At 37.0% G+C, this 16,550-nt stretch overlaps 1 protein-coding gene across 2 annotated transcripts in view; it reads left to right on the forward strand.

Moving 5' to 3' along the window:
• The window catches only part of LOC127423725 (leucine-rich repeat transmembrane neuronal protein 4), a 150,348-nt gene that overhangs the window by 8,179 nt on the left and 125,619 nt on the right, over nucleotides 1-16,550 (forward strand). The window contains exon 2 of one of the 2 annotated variants that reach the window (XM_051668260.1): nucleotides 102-1,642. In XM_051668260.1, the coding sequence (XP_051524220.1) occupies nucleotides 102-1,642 (1,541 nt within the window). Of the gene's footprint in view, nucleotides 1-101; nucleotides 1,694-16,550 lie in introns of both variants that reach the window. The other variant, XM_051668261.1, reaches the window with a different exon arrangement.

Raw genomic sequence — 16,550 nt, forward strand, 5'->3', positions numbered from 1 at the left:
TTTTGACTTAAAGCAAAATGCTATACTCGTAATATAACCAAATAGGATCAGCTTTGACCAAACTGTTGCTTATCCCTTCTTTCTCCTTGTGTTTGACGCAGGATCCCTGGTGAGATCCCGTTGGCTTATGATCCCCCTGCTCGTGCAGGCCTGGCTCCTGGCTTCCCAAGGCAGAGTCAGAGAGAAACCGTGTCCCCGAAGTTGCAGATGTGATGGCAAAATAGTGTATTGCGAGTCCAATGCCTTCCGTGACGTGCCAAATAATGTGTCCATAGGATGCCAGGGCCTCTCTCTGCGTTACAACAGCTTGGTGAACCTTAGGGCTGGTCAGTTTGCCAACCTCGGTCAGCTGGTTTGGCTATACCTTGACCACAACTACATCAATGCAGTGGACAAGCAAGCCTTTCAGGGTGTTCGAAGACTAAAGGAGTTGATCCTGAGCTCCAACAAGATCATGCATTTGGAAAATAGCACCTTTCATTCAATCCCCAATTTACGCAATCTGGACCTTTCCTACAACAAATTGCAAGTCTTGCAGCCTAATCAGTTCCAAGGATTGCGCAAACTGTTGAGTCTCCACATCAGATCAAATTCCCTCAAGACGGTTCCCATGCGAGTGTTTCAGGATTGTCGAAATCTAGAGTTCCTCGATTTGGGCTACAATCGACTGAGGAGTCTTACCCGTAATGCTTTTGCAGGACTTCTCAAACTGACCGAGTTACACTTGGAACACAACCAATTCTCAAAGATCAATTTCTCTCATTTCCCAAGGCTGAACAACCTCCGGGCTCTGTATCTGCAATGGAATCGTATAAAGTCAATAACCCAGGGGATAACATGGACCTGGACCTCTTTGCAAAAGCTGGATCTCTCTGGGAATGACCTGAAGTTGTTGGATTCAATCATCTTCCAGTGTCTCCCGAATTTGCAGACTCTTAATCTGGATTCCAATAAGCTTACCAATGTGTCTCAAGAGGCCATAGCTGCTTGGATCTCTCTTACTACAATCAGTCTTGCAGGAAATATCTGGGAATGTAGCCCCAGCCTTTGTCCCCTTGTTGCCTGGTTGAGAAACTTTAAAGGGAACAAGGAGACCACTATGATTTGTGCTGGACCAAAGGAAGTTCAAGGTGAGAAGGTAATTGAGGCCGTTGAAACATATGGCATCTGTAAGATAACCCCGACCCCTTACATGCTAATGTCCTCGACTGTAAATTCTCCATCCAAGTCTGGACATTTGCCCCTGCCCACTATGTTTCGGGTGAATGAAAAAATAACCCGCCACAATCCCATTGCTCCTACCCCAACAGTAGTGTACCCACCTGTCCCTGAGCAAGACTTTGAGCATGTTTCTTTCCACAAGATAATAGCCGGCAGCGTCGCTCTCTTCTTATCCGTGGCCATGATCTTGCTAGTGATCTATGTTTCCTGGAAGCGATATCCCAGCAGCATGAAGCAGTTACAGCAGCATTCCATGGTGAGAAAACGCCGGAAAAAGGCCCGGGAGACAGAGAGAACCCTCAGTTCCCCGCTTCAGGAATATTATGTGGACTACAAACCCACAAACTCTGAGACCATGGACGTACTTGTCAATGGGACAGGACCCTGTACCTACACCATCTCCGGCTCCCGAGAATGTGAGGTATGATCCGTCGCCCCTCCTAAAATCCATTACTACTACGGGGAGCAAGAGGTAAATGTCTTGTCGATGTGAGGCAAAACAAAATGTGTTGTCTCCCCACCCTTTTCTTCCGCTAGCTGTTCCCCTCTAATGGGTAGGAAACATGGGTCAGTGCATGGCAACTTGAGTCTTGAGGTTTTCAGGCATTTTAATCAAAGTGTAGTTTACTTCTTTTACCTCAGGTAGAGTAAGATAATAATAATAAAAAACATTCTTGAGCAGAATACAGCTAGTTATGCATCAAACAAAAGTACTTGTTTTGGGATTTTTTAGCTCTCTGCTAGCTTAAAGCAAAACATTGAGCGTTACTTGCTGAAAACATCATCAACTGGCCAAAAAGAAGTGTGTTCTTTCAAATACTGGATCCAAGTCTCCGTGCATTGGTCTTTTCCTATCCTCTGTGTTTTTGCATCAATTTCAACGTGTTATAATCCAGGCAATTGGCTTCTGGGTCAAATGAATTTTGGTTTCTTGCCTATGTAGTGGAAAGAGACAGAAAAAAAGACATTGATGAAATGTGAGAGCTAATATATCATTGTGGTTCCAAGATAAATATTTGCCTCATTTTGGATTCAAGGTAACAGTGACCGGATTATCCAAAGGTCTGTGAGATTTCCCTTAATCATGCACATTGTCAGACAAGTTCAGGACACCAGTTCAGGACATAATTAAATATACACATCGCTGATCCACGTATATTCTCTCGCCACATGGCAGCTTCTGATGTACAAAAAGGAACTGAGAATTTCGTCTTGCAATGGCATTTCATAATTTATGCGTTGTCATGTTATCCCCATGAATTTCGATAAGACACAGGTCTAGACACAGTGGAGCTTGAGAAAATACACATAAAGCCTTTTGCCATGAAACAGCTTCTCTTTGGAGTCAAAGTACACATAGAATACAAATTACATTTTCATTCAAGCAGCAGAACAGTAAAAGCAAAGGCAATCTTCATGGTAGCAATATATTCAGTGTCTACAGGTCTAATTATCCATGGCTTTCACTAAAGGTCATCTTGAGTACTGTCTCCATTTTGAATTCTATCATGTTAACATTATTGGAAATGTAAGGACAAAGGTTACATCTACAGGCATTCACACTTATGGTACAGCCATCATTTATTTTGTTGATTCCGTTGATTCTTGGTAAATCCACTTGGCAGTTATGCTTCCATTTAAAGTAATGATCCAGCCAAAAGGGGTTCCGTAAACGGCTATGGAATATGATAAAACTGGTTTACTTTGCACAGGACATAACATCATGTCACAATGGAAAATGTTATGGCTCAGAGGTTGCTCGTTCAAAGCTCAGGATAATTTATTGTACAGTATATTATAAAGCTATGTTTCATTTAAGAGTCAACTAGGGTTGCCACGGTGTACGGTGTTACCAGTTTTACTCGGTACAAGGGACAACACTGGTGTGAAATTTTATACCATGTAAAAGGGGGAAACCTTTATTGTATCCAATATCAATACAATAGCCTAACGAATAGAATAGCCTTAAATAAAGAATAGTTGCCTAAGAGTTTGCGACCCATGATAAATGAACCTAAATAACGCATTGAAAGACAGATGTTCTTTACCAAGGTATCAAATTACACAGGCAGCAAAGTACGCGCACTGACGGAAGACGTTTAATTGCAGGTAGCGAATATAATGTGCATGGTGGGTAACTGTAAGACATCTCGGATTCGGAATGACACAAGAAATGCTGTTAGACACACAGACACGCGCTTGAAGAAACACACTTTATTATATTTTTAAGAACAGGAAAGCCGTCTATGCGCATTTCTGACACGCTGTTTGTTCAGAGTCGTGCCGTCTTGCATAAGTAAAGGGTTCTCACTCTTTCTTTGTTTCAGTCTTCTGAATTGTTTTTGCAAGAATAGTATGAGAATGATGAAATGACCTCAGGCCATCCTGAGTTCGGTTCGCTTTATTTCCACAGAGCAGTTAGTTGTGAGGGCAGCTCTGCAGGGTCACTTTATATATAACCTATACATCTGTGATTAAATCATAAAATAATACAAAGACATGTTCATCTTGAACCATGATTTATATTTCAGTTGATGATGTAATTGGATATTGTGATTTTTTTAAATAAAAATATCGTGAACATATTACTTGCACATCACCCAGACATAGGAGGGAACAAAATGAATTTATTCACACACATTCAAAGTCATTACCCTTCCGAAAAAGCTAAACTGGGTCCTGGGATGAAAGGAAAAAAACACCAACATTAAACCTGCAACAACCCACAATAAATGATGTATTTGCCCGGACAATGAAATACCCGACCGGTGGCCCATGATGGAGAGAATGCACAGATGAAGTAGGTTCGTTGCCAAAGAGATGTTGCCCTTCACAACTGTTAAAGCCATCTTTCAAAAAGTACAACACACATTTTAATTGCGCTTCATTTTTTCAGTTTCATTTGAGTTTTTAGTTAAAATAAAATAAAATAAAGTTCAGAGTTTGAAATCAAGCTGCCTTGCGTTATTGTGTAGGCTATTGCTTAACGAAAATTACCCCATAGTACCACTTAGCATCCAACCAGAGGTAATACCGGTGTTAGTTGGTTTGAACGTGAACACTGCACCGGTGTGAAAATTATGAGATCGTGGCAAGTCTAGAGTCAACTTTGTCTCAGATGTTTCTCCTAAAATTCCTTAGGTCAAATTACAATAGTTTGGGACTTTGAATAATTTGTACTTTGATGAAAATGTTTAATGTTGAAATCTCTGACTTTTGATGGCAGATGTTTGAATCTTGGCAAATCTGAGCACAGATTGAAATATTGTTGAGATCTTTTCTGAAAATCTAGAGGAGACACAAGTGAGAATAGGAATGTTTTGAGACAAATCTGAGAAGCAGGAGTCAAAAAGCCTCTATTTTATCTAATTTCTGTCTCGGAGAAACAACTGAGATATTAATGAGATATTTTTTGTGTTTCCTATGGGATGTCTTGTGACACAAGGTCACTGAGATAACTGTTGAGGTGAATTAATGAAATTAACAAATAAATTAACAAATAAATTGAATTTACAAGTGTTTGATTAAGCATCTTAGAACTATTTGTCCTGAAACGCTATGCTGATTGTCTTTGCTTTTACACCAGTAATAGTAGATATTTCACTTTAGTGGTTTAATCTGAAATGTAAACGTTCACTCTGTAGCTGTGCTTCTCGTGCTTGTCCTTTTTCCGTGCTGATTCGTTTGCTTTATGGTGCTTTTGTTGTTAGCATCCATCATGTGTCCTCTCCCTTTTTAGTTGCTCCCGTTGATGTGTTTTTCTGCCTTTTGACGATTGTGAAAACTATTTTTTTCCTTAACTGAAAACTGTAGAACTGAGGTCTGCATTTTACTCTGTGTATTTACGGAACACAAAGTAAAATTTAACAATCATGTAAAACACAGTCATGTTTGATGATTTGTGTAAGAGTGAAAGTGTGACCTTGCATGAACCACTGTTATTCCCAGTTGCTACGTAACAGGAAAGGAAAGCATATAATTTGATGTGCGGTATTATATCATCCATAAAATTATGGATCACATACAAATAACTAATCATGATTGTGTTTTTACCAGTCTGAAAACATTTAAACATTTAGTTGTTATCCATTTGTTTCTCATTTGTTATCATTAATTATTATTTTTATTGAAATCTATTAGTCAATTAGCAGGTGATCAGTAAGGGTTTTTTCAGTTACTGATAGTTCAGGAAAGTTCACCCCAAAATGGAAATGTTGTCATTTGTTTACTCACCCTCATGTTGTTCCAAAACCTTTATGGAGAATTCTCACAGAATTCCCGTTACCACATTAAAAAGATGCTCATTATGATATTTTCATTACCAAAATGTAAATAAAATAAATGTATATGTTATTAAATTGCAAATTTTTTGGAACTGCTTTTGATTTTTACAGATTGTATTATAAAGAAAAAAAAAATTATACAATCGCATCTTTTTACCATAATATGACTGTTGTGCTAATCATCATTGAAAATAATGTAAATAGTAAAAGTAAAATGTCCAGACACATTATGGTAATGTGGATTGGGGAGTAAAAATGTGCTGAAGAGTCCTGAAAAAATTAATAAAAAATAAATAAAATTAAAAATATTTTTTTATTGACTTGTGGTTAAATTCTTGACAGGTTTTGTGAGAATACTGATTCCTATGCTGTTATTTATTTCAGGGGAGCACGAAAGTGGGATTTTTTATTTTTTTTTCATGCACAGACAGTTTATAGTGACCACATCTGTCAGGCTCAAAAAGTGAAAAACAAAAACCCACCATAAAGTCACCAAACGAACTAGTCCACATGACAAAATGGCATTGGTTCTCAGGTGTTTAGTAACCCAACATGACAGCCCATTGTGAAAACTATTAAGTCATTCATTCTATAAAAAGTGCTCCATAAAAATTATTTAAAAGGTTCTACTTTTGTGTTCCATGTAAAAATAACACAGGTTTAAATCTGTTAATAATGATGGATTTTTAATTTTTGAGTGCACTATTACCTTAAAATTTTACCCAATACTGAATATTTTTGTATAATGGTTAACCACTGAAAATACTACCGCTTTCCCTCAAGTTTTATAGCCTCTCTTACCATCCTTCTTTTTGTTTAATCGCACGGTTGCTCTCCTAGCGAGTCCCTGACAGCTTTTTGTTGACAAGGCAGAACCGCAGGAAGTCCAGGCAGTGTGCCATTACTGAAGCCCCTTGATGTTGTGAGCTGTCAGGCTGGCCATATTTACAGCAGGAAGAACCTTGATTCTATCTCAGAAAATTGGAAGTGTCAAATAGGGAGATCAGAGACATAAAGCTATGGCTGTCAGAAAGCAATTTTATTGTACGCCGACAACCTGTGACCTCCACTGACCGTGGTCAATGGCATTGCTCGAACATATAGATGGAGATACAAGGAAGAGATGAAGGCAGAGTATAATGTGGAACATTGGTCTGATAATATTGTATGATTGAACAGAACTCTTTTCTACAGTACACATACTGTATGTTCAGCAACAGGTCAGTTTTTGAATGGACAGAAAATGACAATGAGAGAAACCATCTAGTATCATTTTAAAATTGTTGCTTTGAACAGTCAATGTGCTCCATCCTGCTTGGCAGCCTCGAAGATTTTCACGTGTCATCTCTTTTGTAAAATTATGGCAAACATTTTAATTGTAGTTCAGCTTTAACTTCGATAGTTTCTTGAGGGATGTTTCTAACCAGTGGCATGGCCAGAAGGGTGGCATGGGGTGGCAGTTGCCACCCTAAAAATGAGCTTTGCCACCTCAAATCTGACCCAGCTAGCATCGTGGAGATAATGCACAACGGCTTAACCCGTCCGTGTCGTGTATGTTCCGCAGGGCACAACGTTAAGCAACATTAGACACTTATGTTTAATAAATATTTAATCCAAAAATTGTATTCTTTGTTTAAACACCCTCATGTCGTTCCAAATCCATATGATTTTCAATTTTCCATGAAACATAAGAGATGTTTTGAAAAATGTTGACACGTTACTTTTTCTTACAGTGAAAATGAATGGATTCAAATGCTGTCAAGTGATAAGAATGAGAAAAAAAGAATTATGAAGTTATCATTAAAGTGATTCATATTACTTCTGCAATATATTCAAAGATCTCTGAAGCCATATGATAGCTTTGTGTGAAACAGACCAAAATTATTCTGAACAAATAGACTGATGTTATTCTCTGAAAATAATCCCAGTCTGATCACTAAATAAAAATAGTAGTAATAATAATAATAATAATAATAATAATTATTATTATTATTATTATTATTATTATAGTTTGTTTGAATAGCACCTTGCATACATCAAGTGCAGCCCAAAGTGCTTCACATATCAGAAATTAAAAGTCAAAGAAAATTACTGCATTAAAATAAATAAAAGTATTTAAAACTTTGAATAAAAAAATAACATAAAATATAAATAAGCTTAAAAATGAAAACAATCATAATAAAAAGTGAAACATATAAGTTAATAAAGAAACATGTAAATAAAAATAAAAAAAATATTGTACATATATACCTACATATCAACCAAATGCTAATTTAAATAATACAAAATAAATGTTTAAATGAGAAAGAAAGAAAATCATAAGTTTAAAACAACATGAGAGTAAATGACAGAATATTTCTTTTCTAATAGAACTCTTCCAAAAAAATGTAGCAAAATCCCTTTGACACTTCTTTTAATGATACAAATTTCATACACAACTAACCAGCTGCAACACAGTTTAAATTCACCATGATAATTGTTTGACCAGCAAAACTACATAAATAAATGTACAGATTAAACAATTGTTTGATCTTAAAACGTCATATCTGTCTTTGCAGATGTATTAATTAGAGTTCTGTACGTAACACTGCTGTGAAGTGCCTGTCTAATCATAGCACCGTGTTTTGGCAATTCTCCAGAAGTGCAGATACTGTTAAAAGCCAGAGGGACTTTGGCAGCATTGTTTCAGCATATTAAAATGAACATCAGCTTCCCTGAAACTACAAATGCCCTCTTTAGCAGAACAGGGCCCTTCCAGAGCTCGCTGTTGGGTCAGCTCCTTTTGCTCCAAATGGCGAATGCTTCGTCCTTGAGTTCTGGACGGCTTCCCGGTGCTTCTAGCCTGAGCAGCAGTGCTTCACTGTCCTGGCCAACCCAACCTCACTTGCTAAGCAACATGCTAATATCAGGCTCTAGCGAAATTACTTGTGTCAAGTTAAAAGTAGTTCAACTTTTAAAAGTGTGCCGTGTCTCGCTGTTTTTGAATGTAAGAATGTGTCCTGTGTGAATGTCCCTTTATAAGGCCTAAAGGCCTACCAGCAAGGCAGTTCACTAAGTTTTGGAACATGTCTGATGTGTACTGGGATAAAGAGGAACATTCAAGAGGTATGTGCTGAACAAAATATCAGTTTAAGATGGTAGGCAGGTCTTAGCTGGTTTAAAATAGTTGTGTTTGGTTTAAGCTGGTCTCCCAGCCTGAAAAAGTGGCCAAAACCTGGCTGGGGACGAGTTAAGACCAGAAAACCACCTTGGGCTGGTTTTAGCTGTTGTTTTCAGCAGGGTGGGATGGATTCATAAAGAGTTTGTTCATGCATTTGACATTTGGGATACAGCGCTAAACCAACATGTGTCTTTAACACACAGTGCTTTATTAAAATGAAGCTAGACCCTGCTGAAAAAGAAAGCATAAGCTGGTTTGCTAGTCTTTTATGGTTAAAGCTGGCCTCCCAATCTGACCTGCTGAAAAGTGACCAGACAGCTAAAGCTGGTTTAAAGGATGATTATCAATCAACAGCATTTGTTGACTACCACAATAATACTTTTGACTCATCCTTCCTTTTCTTTATAAAAATCAAAAATCAAGGTTCCAGTGAGGCACTTTCAATGGAAGTGAATGGGGCCAATTTTTGGAGGGTTTAAGGGCAGAAACGTTGTACGTGATGCGAATAGTTTTATACTAGCACTTACATTATTTTTTCTGTTAAACCTTGTGTATTATTCGAGCTGTTACGTTGTTTAAATCAACATTTTTACTTGGGTTTATGGCATTATGTTGTCATGGCAACAATGTTGTAAAGTTATATATAGGAGGTGTACTGAATTGGTGGTGTACCTGTGGATGTATTTTAAGGCCTACCTTAAAATTCAGTGCTTCTTTGCTTGACATCATGGGAAAATCTAAATAAATCTGCCAATAAAAATCTGAAAAAAAAAAAAAAAAATTGTGGACCTCCACAAGTCTGGTTCATCCTTGGGAGCAATTTCCAAATGCCTGATGGTACCATGTTCATTTGTACAAACAATATGCAAGTATAAACACCATGGGACCACACAGCCATCATACCGCTCAGGAAGGAGACACATACTGTCTCCTAGAGATGAACGTAGTTTGGTGCGAAAAGTGCAAATCAATCCCAGAACAACAGCAAAGGACCTTGTGAAGATGCTGGAGGAAACAGGTAGACAAGTATCTATATCCACAGTAAAACGAGTCCTATATCAACATAACCTGAAAGGCTGCTCAGCAAAGAAGAAGCCACTGCTCCAAAACTGCCCATGGGGACAAAGATCTTACTTTTTGGAGAAATGTCCTCTGTTCTGATGAAACAAAAATTGAACTTTTTGGCCATAATGACCATCGTTATGTTTGAAGGAAAAAGGGTGAGGCTTGCAAGCCAAAGTACACCATCCCAACCATGAAGCATGGGAGTGGCAGCAACATGTTGTGGGGGTGCTTTGCTGCAGGAGGGACTGGTGCACTTCACAAAATAGATGGCATCATGAGGAAGTAAAATTATGTGGATATATTGAAGCAACATCTCAAGACATCAGCCATGAAGTTAAAGCTTGGTCGCAAATGGGTCTTCCAAATGGACAGTGACCCCAAGCATACATACAAAGTTGTGGCAAAATGGCTTAAGGACAACAAAGTCAAGGTATTGGAGTGGCCATCACAAGCGCTGACCTCAATCTGATAGAAAATATGTGGGCAGAACTGAAAAAAGCGTGTGCGAGCAAGGAGGCCTACAAACCTGACTCAGTTACACCAGTTCTGTCTGGAGGAATTCCAGCAACTTATTGTGAGAAGCTTTGGAAGGCTACCCAAAGCTTTTGACCCAAGTTAAACCATTTAAAGGCAATGCTACCAAATACTAACATAGTGTATGTAAACTTCTGACCCACTGGAAATGAAAGCTGAAATAAATAATTCTCTCTACTGTTATTCTGACATTTCACATTCTTAAAATAAAGTAGTGATCCTAACTGACTTAAGACAGGAAATGTTTTCTATGATTAAATGTCAGGAATTGTGAAAAAAAACTGAGTTTAAATGTATTTGGCTAAGGTGTATGTAAACTTCTGACTTCAACTATATATATATATATATATATATATATATATATATATATATATATATATATATATATATATATATACATACACACACACACACACACACAATGTCAGTATATATATTGAACTGGATCGCTGACGCAACATTAAACTGCCAGCAGGAGCTGAAGCCACCGGAAATGTTCAAACGGCCATCATGGTATGCCCAAACTCTCATAGAGTGTCAATGACTGACAGGCGAAGAAACACAGTTTCACCATCTCCGACCTGCGGATACGACAGCCCTATAGTGACAATCATGTTTAATGTTTGTTTTGCTTGTTATGGATAATATCCATTACGAGGGAGAAGATATACGCGGATCGCGATGTCAGAGCATTCACCTGCCCTGGTGTTCAGTCTATCGGTGCAGCACAACGATCATCAAAGTAAGCGGGAAAACTGTCCAAAATTTTTAACGTAAGTAGAAAAAGCTATAATATCTGCTTGTTTAGGGTGACAATACCTCCTTACCCCCGAAAGGGACTTTAAAAAAGTCAGAATGGGATTTCGAAATCCCATTAAATGCCGTTTTAGTAGTGATGTGCTCTCTGTAGTCATACATGGATACATGTCATACATACGTGTTCATTTGGCATTTAAACCTAGTGTAATGGTGACCAGCTGATAGATAGCTGTGCAATGTGTATAAACCAAGCAACAAGTAACTCTGAATAAACACATCGATGTTCACAATAAATAAGTCTGAAAATTTCTGTTTGTATCTTACCTCACTTTCAGTGAACTTGTTTACATTCAGCTGATCTGTTCGTCGATGAAGTTAGTGGTGTTAGTGATGGATACTGTTTGATATATCGCTCGGGCTTTCAAAAAACAGGAAAAATTCCCAACTTCAAATAAATAAATATGTACATGTGTAGGACGTTTGCATGTAGAGATGTACATGCAGATTTCAGATATAAAATCAGTGATTGAATGACTAATGTTTACTCGCTGAAATGAGATGATTTTCTATTAAGTCAGTAGGGACATTTGAATGTTTAGACATAGCAATATGGTGGCGCAGTGACTTCACTGATATGACGCCATGAGCAATCCAGTTCTATATTATATATCAGTGTTTAACACACATATTATTTTCGTCTTGTTGCTATATTTTTTCTTACGGTGTTTTTACGTTTTTTACAGAATATTCCTTTGCGCTGTTTTTTTTTTTTTTTTTTTTTTCAAGCAGGGCAGTCCTAGTCCTTCTGTTGATAAGTTAGAAGTACCTTAAGAGATCCTAAGTTTTTTCTAGAAATTTTACAGGAAATAGACTGCAAGTTAAGAAAATATAACCTGGAGTCAATACAGCTTGAGTTGTTAGTGATTTGGTATGAAACATGCTTGTGAAGGCTGCTTAGGGCTTTTTCTTTAGATTGCAAAAACAAATTACCATGGAATTGCAAGCGAAATAATTTAGGACTTGTAATCATTGGCCTTGATAATAATACAGGGCCCAGACGGTAATAATGCATCCTGAATGGCTCTTCTTTGATGTTATGCTATTAATCATGTTGCTTTATAGGCAACATCAATAGCAAATGTGTAATTGCTGTCACAATAATCGCTCTGAAGGCTTTAAGGTGGAAACAAATAATACTTTATATTACTGTATTGTATATACAGTATACTATATATATATATATATATATATATATATATATAGGCACTTGTGATAAATTTTGCATAGTGAGGATTTCTTAAATAATAGTGCCATAATTAGTTTTCATTTTTCAATTAACATCATCCAAAGTCTAGTAAACATAAACTTTGCCTTCAAAACTTCAAAAATTTCCATTTCTATTATTCCATAGTTGTGATGACTGTACTATTATTCTAAAATGTGAAAAAAAATTAAATAAAAAAAAAATAAAGAATGAGCAAGTGACCCTAAACCTTTGAACGGTAGTGTTTATGCAGCCATGGCCCATGCATTTTAAGTCTAGGCCTTCTGTGCGATTCATGCCATTAAGAAAACACAGTTTCACAATGAATAAGACACGGTATGCCTATCATACATTACATGGCAGTCAACTAATAATACCAGTTGACATTTTAAAACACGTCCACGCACAAAAGCCAGAACCAAGGAGGTCTAATACCAAGAAAAAGCTCTCTAATAATATTTGCGATTTAAATTTTGCTTGCAATAAATTTTGTTTCGTCAGGGTACACGGTTATTTTTCAAAACTTGATCTGACACTGAATGCTCAAGCAGCCTAATTTACACTTAGAAAACTCCTGATGTTGCTATAACAATGCAAAAAGCACTTACCAATTTGCTTGAAGTGAAAATCAGCCCTCCTTTCCTGTTTAATTAATCAATCGCACGATCATGCAGAACCTCGTGTTTTTAAATCCATAAGGATCTCTTTCTCAATGGTGAGCAATGAAATGATTTTAACGATAACTTTTAAACCTTTAAAGACAGACCTACCGTGAGCTCCGAGGTTGTTAATCGATGGTATATGCTCCTGTTGAAGCCATCAGTTTGCGTTATTTCAACTTTTTGAATTGTGTTTAATAGCAGAATTCCTGGTGAATAACTATACTACCCATAAGGGGTAACGTCCACCAATCAGAGTGTTCTGCTGCGAACCCTCACTTACATAACGCACTGTGAATAACACAAGTTTCTCAAAATCACAAACTACTTATATATTTATATGGTGAATATTTTTCAATAATATTTAACTATATTGTTTCTATACTTATGATCAAGTTTAAATTAATAGTTTTATATTTTTTTATTATTTCTAATTTGATTCACAATCCCATGAAGCATCATTCTCAATGCTTCATGGGATTGTAGTTCATTCCCTCATTAAAGACGTTATGTACACAGTCTTGTATCTTTGTCTTTTGTGTCTGATTGTCAAATACTTTCTTGCTTCAAATCAAAGTTTTTAATGTTGTGATTCACTGTGAAGCTGGTTGGTTCGGTTCATAGCTTAGTTCTTTTTTTTTTTATAAAGGATTTTATGAAATCTCTATGGAAAACATTAATGGGAAAAATACTTCTGTAACTAAGACAGCCGAAAAAAGGGGGCGGACACTGTTGCACTTTACAGAACAGCATTAGAATTTCAGTTACTGTTTCTTTTTTCTTCCATAAAGTGCGGGAACAGTGCATTTTACTGCATTGACCTGTCAGGTCAGATAAAAAGTAAGTCACCCTGATGGGTGCTTAAAGCCCGAGCTTTAGTGGTGGCTCTCAGGCAAAGGCAGACCACGAGTGAATTAATGAATTCATAATGAAATTCAATTATACAGTTCCATTCAGGCAGGCGTTCGGAACAAAAGGTATCCTTCAGACAGCTGTCATAAGTCTTGACCTCCGTTGACTAAAACGCTGTCACAAAGACACTTGAATCAGGATAAAAGCACGTGTGATATTGATTCCAGGTGACTCCATAAGAGATTTGATGTCCATTCGCCTTGTGGTGAAAGAGGACAGGTTTTACTTCACAGAACTACAGATGGGCCTAATTAAATAACCGTCTGTTCTCTTTTATTTTGTGTTCTACATAAGTGATTTGAACGTAATTATCTCCAGAGAATCTCGCAGTGTTAACATTTATTCACCCTCATTTTGTTCCAAACCCAAACCCATGAACACAATAGGAGTAGTCAGGCATGGAAGAAAGAAAGTCATAAAGGTATGGAACAAAATGAGGGTGAATAAATGACAACAGAATTTTCATTTTTGGGTGAACTATCACTTTAAAGACCCTTGTTAACAAACAAGGTACTGTAAAAGGCTGTAAATACATCTCTCCTCCCCTGTGGCTGTCCTGGTTTTGGCTGTGTTTTTGGAGTGTGATAAACAGTGCGAGACACACACGCTATGGCAGAAGGTGTGGTGAAGATGCCCCTTTGTCTGTCTGTTCTCCCATTACTGGCAGAGACATGCACAGCTGTGAGCAGGGCGTTACTTTAGCCTTCATTGCTGCATTTGAGAGAAAAATCTTTGTTTTGGCTGAGCGCATGGCTCAGGTGGCTTTATTGAGTGTGGGATTTGCTACAGACCTGCAGCTGTACACATAAAGAAACTCAAGAACTTTTTTTTTTTTTTCTTTGAACTGATTTTAGCGCATATTGATGCAAAGCAGAAAGGTATACATTCAGGTTAAAGTAAAATATTCAGCACAACATTCTTTACTTCTCTACAAATGCAATAAACTGTTGAAATGTCTAACAACTAAACCACATTTTTGTTTTTGGCAATGCCAATGCCCTCCAGAGCTCAAAGGGATAGCTCTCCCAAAAATGAAAATTGTGTCATCATTTACTCAAACTCACATTGTTCCAAACCGTATGATGTTCTTTCTCCTGTGAACCACAACAGGTGATGTTAGGCAAAATGTTAGCCTCAGTCCCCCTGTCCTTTTATCTTTTTGAAAGTAAATGATGACTTAGGCTAACATTCTTCCTAACATCTTCAAACATCTGTCTAACAAAAAACATTTTTGTTTTTTTGTGCAAGCAATTTTTCACCAGTGTTTCACCAGTGACCGAGTAATCTGCATTGCTACATTTTTTTAACCCTTTAATGGGTTTTTACTCGGGTCTTTTTACCTCATCCAGTTTTTGAAGTTATGCTCACACCTCTTTAGTATTCCTCAACCTTTCTCTTCTTAACAGTGTTAAAAAAAAAAAAAGAAGCCAAATTGAACAAAACATTTTTTATTTGTTATTTTTTTTACCAAAACTGTACAGCGTCATTAAAGATCCGAGATGTGTAATAGTGTCGCTTTTTTTGCGCTTCCATAAATTATATTTTTATGATTATTTCATATCTTTATAGGTTTACTATCACAGAATATATACATGTATTTCTTTGATTATTACAAGACAAAATAGTAGTAAATTCATACAAATGATGAATATATCACATTGATTTTCTATGTGACAGTGGTAAATTATGAGTGTTCCATATGCGTATACACATACTGTACATATTATACATGCAGCCAACATTAAATGACCGTGGCAACATTTTTGCAAAAACTAGATCACAATACAATACAATGTTTGGCTGCAGTTTTCCAGTGAAATGTCCAGCGGGGGTGCCAAAAGCGAGTGAAATGATGTTGTAATCATATGAGATTTTTAAGGTGAATATTAGATGGAGGTTCAACTGAGTAAAACGTACCTCTCTATCCTAAAACTTTAACCTAAACCTAACCAAAAGTGATCTAAAATAAAATGAGAGATACACTAAACAGACAATGCCTTAACCTAACCAATAGTGTCCAAAACCAAAATGAGAGATGAAAAGCACATTTTCTGAAGCATAATTTTATGTTGCTTTTATGATTCTCTCGTCTCACATGTCAGGTTGTGTGCGTGACTGGTTTTGAACCACGGTCTTCCAACTTTGAAGTCAGGTGAGCTACCGCAGAAGCTAATCACACTGGAATAAGTGTGTAAATGCAGGCGAGTCTGTAATACAAGCTTTAAAATGTATTGTTTTTCAAACATAGCATTACAGTAAAAGTGTTTCGATATTATAACCTTGCAGTATGTGAGTAATAGTGCGAAAAGTCATAATCAGCCATAGTACTCATGATTTGTGTGAAAGTGAATAAAACACACAGCTGTTGTGGTGCCTCTAGTGTTCATTTCACCAGGAAACTGCAGCGAAACATAGAACACGACATGTAAAAGTCAGTTTGCAAAAATGTAGTTATAGTAACATTCATTCTATGAGACTAGGTTGTATAAATTCTATTCGTTACTCAAAGTGGTGCTGATGTTTCAGTCATTGACTTGATTTACATTTGACATTGCTTTTTGTTGAATAAGTAATGTGGAAGTAAACTATAGCAAGTGTAACACATGAACAGAATGATTTGGCTATTGGCATTTGGGTGTGCTACTGTACACTAAAGTTGTACGCCTGTTTAGACTCAAAAATTGCTTGAGAAA

Source organism: Myxocyprinus asiaticus, chromosome 33 (assembly GCF_019703515.2).
Source record: "Myxocyprinus asiaticus isolate MX2 ecotype Aquarium Trade chromosome 33, UBuf_Myxa_2, whole genome shotgun sequence".
NCBI classification, from domain to species: domain Eukaryota; kingdom Metazoa; phylum Chordata; class Actinopteri; order Cypriniformes; family Catostomidae; genus Myxocyprinus; species Myxocyprinus asiaticus.